At 44.3% G+C, this 11,023-nt stretch overlaps 1 protein-coding gene across 1 annotated transcript; it reads right to left on the bottom strand.

Annotated features, from left to right (window-relative positions):
- Nucleotides 1-1,260: 1,260 nt before the first annotated feature.
- AMIGO2 (adhesion molecule with Ig like domain 2) lies at nucleotides 1,261-10,264 on the bottom strand. Its single transcript, XM_074902990.1, has 2 exons — nucleotides 9,893-10,264; nucleotides 1,261-3,005 (listed from the first exon to the last, which is right to left on the bottom strand). The coding sequence occupies exon 2, from the start codon at nucleotides 2,930-2,932 to the stop codon at nucleotides 1,367-1,369; it is 1,566 nt and encodes a 521-aa protein (XP_074759091.1). The 5' UTR covers nucleotides 2,933-3,005; nucleotides 9,893-10,264; the 3' UTR covers nucleotides 1,261-1,366.
- Nucleotides 10,265-11,023: the final 759 nt, after the last annotated feature.

Raw genomic sequence — 11,023 nt, 5'->3', positions numbered from 1 at the left:
AAAGTCTATCCCAGTCCCAGTAAGCTAAAAAGAAAAAAAAGGGGGCAAATCTAACAGAAAAAGAAATAACAAATAGAACAGCATGCTCATTACAATAACACAACACTTCATGCAACCTATGTTGCATCACCAGTTCAGGCCAGTCTTACCATGTTCATAAACTTTGACAATGAAACAGAATCACAGAATCATCTAGTCCAACCATTTGGACAAAGAAGGAAACAGTACATATTAGACAAGGGCCAAGTCTAGAGAAAAGCTGTGCTTTCTGAATTCACGGTGCATAGTCTTTTATATTTTTAATGAGTTTGACTAAATACTGTATTTCCTCTTTTAAGAAAAATCTTTAGGAAGCAAATTTTATAACCACTTGATGGAACCACGTGACACTGGAGAGATTGATCGAAATACTCCCCGTATTTCATGAAGTTACCTCTGGAGAGAAGCCACCCACACCTAAGATGAAGCTCGAGCCCTGGTGATGGTGTTAGGCTTGTTTACCATGTGATGCCACAGCAAGCTGCAGAGGTTAAGACAACTGACTATAATAAATCCAGTTATTGTAGCTTAATGAGTTAGTGCTAATTAGCTAGTCCTCATGACTGACAAGTTTCATTCCTTGATAAAGACAATTTCAAACGTAATGCGTTAACTTCTGTTTTCATTATGTGTCAATATTTACAAACAAATACAACCACTTTACTTCTCATGAGTAATCCCATGACTAAGTTTTGAATAAAATGAGTACAATGCCCCTCATTTAAAGTTTTCAAGCAAACACATTATCAGTTGAAGGCCATAAAAATTTATCCAGTGCTGCTATGCATGCTGGTGCCAAATCTAATCCTTTTGCTCTGATCAGTCCAAAGAAACCCATTACTTTTTTCCCCTAGTGATTTTACTGTAAGGATTTTATAAGCCTGTGAAAGGAATTCAGGAAGTCTGGACATTTTCCTCAGTACCCTTCTGAGTTTGCTTCTGTGCTCACTGCACAGGAGCTGAGTTATCAGCATGACTGAGAGTGTTTTACAGGGGTCAGACTCCACCTCTGAAGAGTCAGCTGCATGCACTGAGAGCGCCTCTAAACATGCATGAGAAATTGCTATGTACGGACCAGAGAGTAAAAGCCAAGGCTAAGCTTGCACTGAAGACATTCACATTAATGCCACGCTGTTTGCTTTTCCCGAACGAGATATCACTGTCGCATGGCCCTGCACTCACAGAGAGAGGTGACACAGTTCAAGGACTGACAACAGAAACTTTTTTAAAACATTTTATCTCTTTTTATTTGTTTTTTTCTGATGGTTGCTACAAGCAAAGGAGGTATTCAGAAATGTAACTGCACAATACAAACACAGGCAGCAAACTAAGTTGATGTCATGAAAGGTGTGTCTGAGAACACAGAGTTGACAGAATCGGAGTCGGATTTTGTTCGAGTAGTCTTTAAGATACTCTCAGCAATGATATTGTCATTAGGGAACAGCTTTACTTTCCCATTCTGACTGTGTTTTGGTTCGTGCACAGGTTCCAGGAAAACCACCCGTTTACCAGTGCTAGCCTTCTTCTCATCGGCTGGCAGCTGTTGTGGTGGTGTGGAATTCAGTATGGATGAGTGGGCACTGCTTTGGTTCAGCTTCCTCTTCCTCCTTTTTGCCTTACATTGGCATGGACAGGGGGTCAGATAGAGATACAGCAGTACTAAAACTATACTGGCTACACAGGCAGCAAGGGTGGTAAAAGCTGTATTAAATGCTTCATGAGCATGGGACCTGTTCACTGTGAAATTGCTAACATTTATTCTAACCTCTATGGTTTCATTTAATAGTCTTTTTTTATTTATTGCGATGCAGGAATACAGCCCTGAGTCCTCTAGCTGGGCATCTGTTATCTCCAGGCTGCCATTACGAAACACCTTGAAGTTGTTGGTCTCCCTGTCTGGCTCCAGCAATCTATTGTCTGGACTAACCCAAACAAAGTGCGTGCCCGCATCGCTGATTCTGCTGTCACAGTGTACAATCAGCCTGTCACCAACCTGGGCATCGTGAATAAACCCAAAGGCTTGGAAAGAGCTGTTGACGGTGCTTTCAGAGCAATTCAGAAAGTTGTCGTGCAATAAAAGCAGTTTATTGTAACCTCTTGGGTCTGATCGCAACAAACAGGTGTACTCATTTCTGAAGTCCACCACCGAGCTGAAGTGCCTTTGATACCAGAAGGTTAGCATGGAGTACAGCACACAGTCACAATAAAATGGGTTGCCATGAAGATAAATTCCACTAAGATGTTTGGCTGGCACTGAACTCAGGCGCTGAATAGGCATCAACTGGATGTGATTAAAGGAAATGTCCAGCAACACAAGGTCTGTCAGTTTATGTTTTCCAGTGTACAAGTCCAGTGGGAAATGTGAGAGCAAGTTATAGCTTAGGTATAGTTTCTGCAATTTGTACAATCCTCCAAAGGCTGAAGACTCTATCTGTGTTATGTGATTGTTGTACAGCAGGAGAACCTCCAGCACCCTCAGCTCCTGAAACACAGGGCTGCTCAGTGTCTTCAGGCTGTTGGATGACAAGTCTAGGTACTTCAGGTTTGGGGTTGTGGAAAAGCTTCCAGTGATAATGCTGCTAATGCTATTATGATTGACTATTAAAGTGTTCAGTTTCTCAAACAGCACTGGGACCCATTCAGGCTCCAGAAACCCAATTCTGTTATAACTCAGATCCAGCCTTTTCATACATTTATAAAGATTTCCTGGCACTCGAGAGAGGTTCTTATTGGTGCAGCTTACGATATCACTGGCACAGATGCAGGCTGTTGGACACATCCCTGGGGCACTGCCACAAATGCTCACTGTGAAGACCAAGAGGCATGCCAGTCCTTTGAAGTTCACTTTAAAAACTCCAAGTTGAGTACGAATTGTCCGCCAGTTTAAAGACATTGTCACTGTCTCTTAGTTGTCTCCCAGTGCTCCTTGCCACAGATTATATGTGGAGTTAGCTTTGCACTAATTGCTGTCAAAAGAGGGATATAGAGGTACAGCATGTTAACATTCATGATTCATACCCTGCCTGATTTCTTATTGTGCCTTTTGAAAAATACAGGGAATTAATCCTTAATGTTTCATATTGTTAATTATAAAATCTAGTTGTTCTTAGGTGATATAAGCTTAACACTGGTTTTATGAAAACATGAAATTCTGCACACGTGTAAATATTCACACTACAGATACATTTTTTCTCTTCAAAAACAATGCAGCTATTCTTCAGTCTTGGACCAAAGAATGCAATTTCTGACAGTTCACAAAAAAACCCCAGAAATGTTCCTCTGTGGAACATAATTGGGTAATGGCATCTCCTACCTGTTTCCAGACCAACACAAATAGAAAACTCCTGGTACAGGAAAGAAAAAGCTTCAGACAAGAAAATAGCATTTTTCAATAATGGGGAGCAGTTACAACATGTGTTTCTTCCCAAACAGAAAATGTCACACATTTTCAAGCAAAGAATTTTCTTAGATTACTTAGCTTTAAATGTCACGCGATGTTTTCCTCCCTGACCCCCCCCCCCCCTTTTTTTTTTTTTTAATTCAGTAACTGATAGTTCAGGTAGCAACAGCCCATTGTTATTCAAGATGTCCAGTTGGAATATCTTTTATTCTGCTACTTCTACCTTTGCAAAAATAACTGTTGAGGAGAAAAATCTATGCCAGGTGCCTACCTTAGGTGCAAGTTTTGGGAACTTTCAGTAAGAATGAGCCAGCCATTTCTGAAAACTTAGTAAAGGAAAAAATATTTTGCTCACACTTACATAGTAAGAACAAACCTAACCATATTATTTTCTGAGAATATTTTAGTGTCACCGTGTTTTGAATCAGAGACGTGACATTTGGCAGGGTAGTGTGCCAAAGGATATGCTTTTGCCATCTCCTAAGAAAATGTACACATAGCACCATAATGAACATTTTTGTTCGCTCTTGCTCTCCCTGGATACCTGTTAAAAGTTTGCCAGTAAATTCCCATGTGAATCCATATACATTAATTATCCCCTCCCCTTCACATCTCAAATGCGGTATTCAGCTCCCTCATATTAACCTCATACTAATTTCTCCAAACTCACCCACCTGTTGGAACAGCATCTGAGCAGGACAAACCGCGCAATGTCTGCTCTGTGCTGCTGGGAGAGGCTATGGCTGGGAGCTGGGAGGCTGCATGGGGGCAGTGGGAAGGAGAAGAAAGAAGAAACCTCAGAGGGAAAGAAGGAGAATGAAACAAGAAGTTGCATTCTCTGATGAGGCAAAATGGATGAAGAAAGGATGAGTCTTGAGTACAAAACCATGAAAATCAAGAACTAAAGTGTGGAGGATAGCAGGGCAGAGAAGCGGCCAAAGAAGGGGAGAGAAGAAAAAAGGAGGATAAGAGATGCATAGGGAAGGAAAGACAAAACCAGGGAGGGCAGTGCTAACAGAACATCATCATTACTAATGAAGCAACTGAGGAAGATGTAGTTTGAGGATACAGAAGTCAGTTAAGGCATACAAGACTGGAAAAGCAGATGGGGAGGGTGTAAAATGCAAGAAGAGGGTTAAGCAGAAGAGAGGTGAACCTTAGAACACACTTCTCTGGAGAATTTGCACCTGCTACTTATGAATCTAAGATTATCTATGCAATTAATTAATACATGTGAAATGCACTAATCTCCACTCTTCCTCAGTTCCTTATTCTCCTCCTCTCTAACCCTCTGCCAATCTGGCAAGATGATGCCTTCTACTGACAAATCTACTCTCGAGCCAAGTGGCAGAAGATGTGCTATGAATCTAAAGAGCTGAACCTTCTAATGATCCATTAAAAGAAGAATTATGAAGACAGCAGGATGGGAGAATTCACCTTTCACAAGAATTTATATATACATTGGCTTTAAATGTTTGCATTCTCAAAAATGATATTAAGAGAATGGCAAGGCTGCCAAGTCAAGTGCTCAAAAATCAAAGTGTCAGAATTAAGGTTTTCTGTGGCATTTTAGATTTTATATATTGTCTTTGGTTACATGATTGCTTAATTTTTTTCCCCAAACCCTTTCCTCACACCATGCACAGGTTCTGAGGAAGAACAGGGAAAAGAAAGGGTGATTACCTCAGGAGTTCAGTAAATGCCTATACTTGAGAACTGGAGCATATCATAGCCTCTTCTACAGAATTCCTGTGAAATCAGGCAAATTATGTAAACCTGTGACTGTTAGAAAACAATGAACATATTACAGTCACCAGAGTGACACTTAGAAATTAAGGAACCTCTATGTATTTTAAGAAGGACTGATCTGAAGAAATCCTTAGATGAGAGTCAAAATCTACCTGGCACTTCTGACGTGACTGTATGTGTTCTTGTTGCTTCTCTGTCTATAAAAGGGATATAGCAATATGATCTTAACTATAGAAATATTGTAAAAATAAATGGATTGATTTGAAGGGATGTTACTATCAAGATTCCTAAAGTCTTCTAGATTTTAGGTCCTGTTGAAGTATCTGATTGCATGGGGTTTTCAGTGGGAAGTTAGGAACCCAGAGGAATATATATTTTTAACCAGTCCTAAGCACCTAACTTTGTTGGTTTTGCTAGCTAGCTAGCCTATGGCAACAGTTACAGAATCACAGAATCATCAAGGTCGGAAAAGATCTTGAAGATCATCTAGTCCAACCATTAACCTAACACTGACAGTTCTCAGCTACACCCATATCCCTAAGCACTATTAATAGATACAATTTCTTCTAGAGGGTGAGACCTATGAAGCATTACAGAAAAGACCATCAGGAAATAATGTTGTACCTCAGTGTGGATTTGTATGGAATGCAGTACATAAGGCACAATGGAAGTACACTGACAGGTGAAAAAATAATTTAATGACTGCTCATTTAGGTATCTGAAAAGTGCATACCATAAAACAATGTGCTGAATTATAAAGCATCCACAAAATGGGAGACAAACTGCTGTTGCATAGGTTGCCTTTCCCACCAATATTTGAACGCCCAATTCTTCAGCCTATACAGCCTAATTTTTAATGTAACTGCACTTGCAAAAAGATGAATGGCACTTTCAAAAATCAGCTCCTATGTTGAATATAATTGCAATCCTGGAGATACTGCAAATGGGACATATTAAGTCAATGCTCAGTTTTGGAAGGGTTACCAGGTTTAATAGACTAAATAACCTTGCAGGTTTGTTTCTGTCCATAGCTACAATTATCTGACCAGAAACTCTGAGCTAGTCTGCAACCAAATCCCAAGGGCAGATCAGTGTCTGGCGTAAATCAGCATAATGCCTTTGAGTTCTAAGGAACAAAGACAGTTTGCAGGGGCCCAGGAAAACTGGGTTGTACATTTCTGAATCTTGTTGAAGTTATCAAATGAAAACTGTTTCAGATAACTTGCCTTGCTCAGTGAAGAAAATCCAAATTATAGACATCATAAACATACCATGGGGCAAGTACCCTGACAAGCAGAAACCCTCCTTGCCATGCCCAACTCACAGTGCAGTGCCTACATTCCCAACAGGTTCTTTGCCCTTTTGGAGAGTAGGACGGTTGGATTGGAAATTGCTCCTCAACCTGTGTTCCCCAAAACTTCTGCACAGGTTACACAGGATGATCTGCAAAGCCAAGCATGTTCAACATAAATATTTATAACCTATGTGATCATTTGAACTTATTCAAAATGACTGTATAAACATTTCTGGGTTAGTCATGTGTACTTGTTAAGTGGCAAGGAAGAACAAAGCCTACAATCAGCCTTATATTAAAAAGTGACATTTTGTTTCATCCCAGTAACATTACTTCAGGTTTTAGAAAAGTACTATTTTACAAACTTCAATATGACATATTTTTGCAAGAGAGATATTGCTATTAAATACTATCAGCTAACGTGTGCCTACAGGCTCTGGCTAAGTACTTGACCATTATTTCTGAATGAGTTGAGTAAATAGCTTTTTTGATTTATAGTAAAGTGAAGAGTGTGGTTGGAAGTTTTGTACTTGAATTTTTTTCAACGAAATCATTTGTTTGTGGTGTTAAAGTGTGATATTTTAAGTTCACTGCCAAAACCACCATACTCCCTGAGAGGATTCATCTGTGCAGCAATGGTGCACATGTTTCTTAGGTGTTCAAGAAGAAATGCAGGACGTGTATATATATATATATATATATATATATATATACATACATAGGGAATATCTTCTGTTGTCAGGAATGGCTCAATTGACTACAACAGATCAGCTCCAAGAGAAGTTAAGGATTTGGCTCTTGGTTTTGATCTTTTTAATGTGTGTGTGTTTGCTGGTTTTTGTTTTGTTTTTTTGTTGTTGGGTTTTCTGTTTGTTTGGGTTTTTTTGTTTGTTTGTGGTTTTGGTTTTTTTTGTTGTTTTTTTGGTTTTTGTTTTTAAAGTAATGAATACCTAGAGCTGCTTATGGAAAAGGGGGATGCTGGGCAACCATAAACATCCTCACCATCAATTATCACTGCAAGATCGACTAATGCCCTAAACACTCATCTCCACTTTCTCTGGGCTCTCTCTCTCACTAATGCTACATTAATAATCTGTACACCAGCTTTCTCTTCTCCTATAAGTACCTTCAGGTTTATCGCTGTTTCTTCCAGGGAAACCTGGACACCAAGCTATCTCTCACAGTTCATTTGAGATTTTGCTGAAAAATCCATCTCTCAATTTAAGCAGTGAAGACTGGACTGGAGATCACAAGTCATCTGAATGCTTTTGCAAACACTACCATTAGTCTTTTCAACATTAAACAAACTGGACTGAGAAATGCTTTACATTAGGAGTAACATCTTCCTGTACATTGGTGATGCAAATAGTACCACATCGGGCTGGCACTTTCTGCACAGTGAAAATGCAAGTATTTGCACACAACCCTGCTGTACTACTGCAGGAATACTGTTGAGGCCCTAGAGAGATCAAACATGAGAAAATATTAAAGATCTCAGTCCACCCTTCAGAAGGTCCACACCATTTCTACATGTCCTAGCTCTTTCCCTTGTGCCATGTCTCCTGAGACCATCTCCTTTGACTCCTTTGTCCCCCAGTCTCTCCAGCCCACAAGTCATTCACACACCTCTACACCTTCCCATAGACTTCTAGTGCCCACACAGTTGCTCTCCCCCTTTTACCAGTCTACATACCTGATGAATCAGGGCTGTATTAAATATAATACATGAAATGAAACAGTGATGGCTCAGGTGTTAACAGTGTTTCCTCACAGCCCTCGTTCTTTGGCATGGCATTTGACAAAGCTTCCCTCGTGAACTCAGAAGGAAAAGTGATTGTTAGAATGCAGTTTAACTAATTTATAAGAACAATATTATACAACTATTCATGCTTTTAATCCTAACTTTATGAATCCTATTTAAGGACATGATGCAGCTGTTAATTACAAACAGACTGGTGGCATCCTACATAATTAGTCTTTTAAAATGTTACACTTATAAGGAAGGTCTGCATAAACTTCCATTCCTTGTATGTGTGTGTGGGGGGATGCTGTCAGAGGAAATACCTGTGTAGCGGCCACGTCATTCCAGTCTCCAGGACCTACTCTGCTTTTACCATTCCTGTGTGGGATAGGCACTCTGCATCAAATCTGCCTGACAGCTGTGTTTAGCATTTCTGACTGAGCAGATCTGGATTATCCAACCACCATAATCCATGAGATTTAGTGACATGATGGATCTGATAGCAGAGACTGTTGGTGAGCTACATCTGGGTGATGTCTTGATACACTGGACTAAATCCCTGAACTAGGCTAAGCAGGACCTAACAGCGATGAAAAAATGGCTTTACATCACCTTTGCATCAAGCTGATCCTAATGTCAGTCTGGTAAATGGAGTGGACTCTCTGGCTAGCATCTGGCCAGACCTCAATAGTGCTGAATTAGAGATTAATTTGTCCTAGTAACCTTAGCCAACTAAAACTACCTTCTCCTACTCGTGCTTCACCAAAGGTTGAATTCCTCTGAAGACAGATTTTTTTTTTTTTTTTCATCCATGATAACTCACTTGGTTTAAAGAAAACTGAGACACAGATGAGCAACTGTGTGACATACCATGGAGCCTATGGCAGTACCAAGCTACATGAAGTCAACACTCTGCAGCTCTTACCCCTCTTGAGAGAGTACAAAGGAAATACCTATCAGGGAAACAATACATCCTTTTTGCCATGTTACTTCATACATCAAGATGCACCCTAGCTTAAACCTTGCAAATTACTTCAGTTGCTAAGGAGATCAGCAAATAATTAAGAAAAAATGCAATGGTAAGCGGCAGTGCCTGTTACAGTATCAGTAACCAGTCTCCAAGCAATGCCAGATTTTACGAAAGTTTAGTTGCCCAGCGTAGGATCCTCACCGCCTCCAAAGGCTTCTCTGACGGGCTAAACTTCAGAGGAAACCCCCATGCCTACGAAGAGGGGGGCTCCTGCCAGCCTCCCGATGGGGACCGACTGCTGCAGCCCCCCCGATCCCTACCGGGGGTCGGCGGAGGGCAAAGTTTTGGCGAGCCCGGCGGCCGGGCGGGCTAAACCGGCATCGGACCGGGGGCAACCACGGGCATCGCGCCGGCCCCTCGCCTGGCCCGCTCACCCCCCCGAGGGCTCTCTGACCGCCTTCCCGAGGCAGGATCGGCGACAGCCGCTCCGGAGGTAGGGACTGGGTCTTCCCCGCCCGGTGCCGGGCCGCGCTCGCCACCGGAGCCGGGGGTTTTTGCTTGGGGGGGGCGCAGGGCGGACTAAAAGTACGGCTCTGGCGGCCCCGCCCAGCCCCGCTCCTGCCCCTCCGGACCTTGCCGCCCGCCATACCCTGGCTACTGGGGAGGTGTCTGCTCCGCCACCCCGCCGGGCAGCGTTACCTGGAGCTCCCGGCGGCCGCTTCATGTCCGGGGAGCGCGATGCCGGCCCCGCCGCCGCCGCCAGCCCCGGCCATGCATGATCCTCTCCGCTCCTCTCCGCCGCCGGGGGAAGTTGGGGCCGCCGAGAGCGCGGTAGCGGCTCCGCTGCGCTCCCCCGCGGGCGCAGGCAGCGCTGACCCGCTGCCCCCGGCGATGGAGCGGAGGCCCGGCGCCCGGTACCGGCGGTGGGTGAGGAGGGAAGGCAGGAGACTCCCGGTCACGGCGGCGCCGAGGGTTTTATCCCCTCCTGCCTCCGCCTTCCCTGCCCCCCCCCTCCCCCCTACCCTGCCGCTCGGCGCCGGACCCAACGCCGCTTCCCCTCGACGCGCTCCCGGGTGCTTCCGCGGCCGCGGGACGGAGCCGTCGGTGCCCCGGGGGAGGAGCGCACCGCCCGCCCCCGCTCCGCCTCTCGCCTCCCGGGGGGCCGCGGCCCCGGGCGGGGGAGCGCCCGCTGCTCCGCCCCGCTCCGCTCCGCTCCGCTCCTCTCCGCGCCTGCCGCCCCCGCCAAGGGAGAGGGCAAAGCTCGCTCAGCCCCGCCGGTGCGGACCAGCCCCGAGCCCGGCCGGCAGCTCCTCAGCGGGCGGGCTGGTGGCTGGCAGCCCGGCACTGCGGCCGCCAGCCGCGGGCAGGGGCTTCGGGGGGGCGCAGCAGAAGATGCGGTCCCCGTTAAATGCATCAGAACCGCCCGTGCGCGGAGATGGAACCGTTGGGTGTTCATAAGGGTCGGAGGGATCTAAAAGGCATTGTGTTAGCTCTGGCTCTGGAAAACAATCCTCCAGTTAATTAAAAACCCCACAGAGGGTCCGTAGTAAACGGGGTGTTGATGAGAACAAGAGTCTATCAAACGATACAAAGGGTTATCTAAAATTAATTGCCATGTACCCAGTTTGTCTTGACCATGGGATCTGTGGGAGAGCTGCTGCAGGTGGGGAAGCACGACCAGGTCAGGAAGAGGCAAAGCTGCAGCTGAAAGCCTAAGAACACCCTTCCCTCTGTTACATGCTGATTTTAACCTCCCCCAGCGAAGTTTCTCACTACATTGGCACCACAATTTAGAGTACCCTACATTTAGAGACTAAAACTGAACGGGGA

The sequence above is a fragment of the Athene noctua genome, chromosome 3 (genome assembly GCF_965140245.1).
Source record: "Athene noctua chromosome 3, bAthNoc1.hap1.1, whole genome shotgun sequence".
Classification (NCBI taxonomy): Eukaryota; Metazoa; Chordata; class Aves; order Strigiformes; family Strigidae; genus Athene; species Athene noctua.
The sequence above is the reverse complement of the archived record's forward strand: the minus strand, read 5'-3'. Positions and strand labels throughout refer to the sequence as shown.

What these genes read in the sequence shown, in the direction of transcription:
- AMIGO2 (XM_074902990.1), bottom strand. Translation starts at nt 2,932, where the DNA reads ATGTCTTTAAACTGGCGGACAATTCGTACTCAACTTGGAGTTTTTAAA.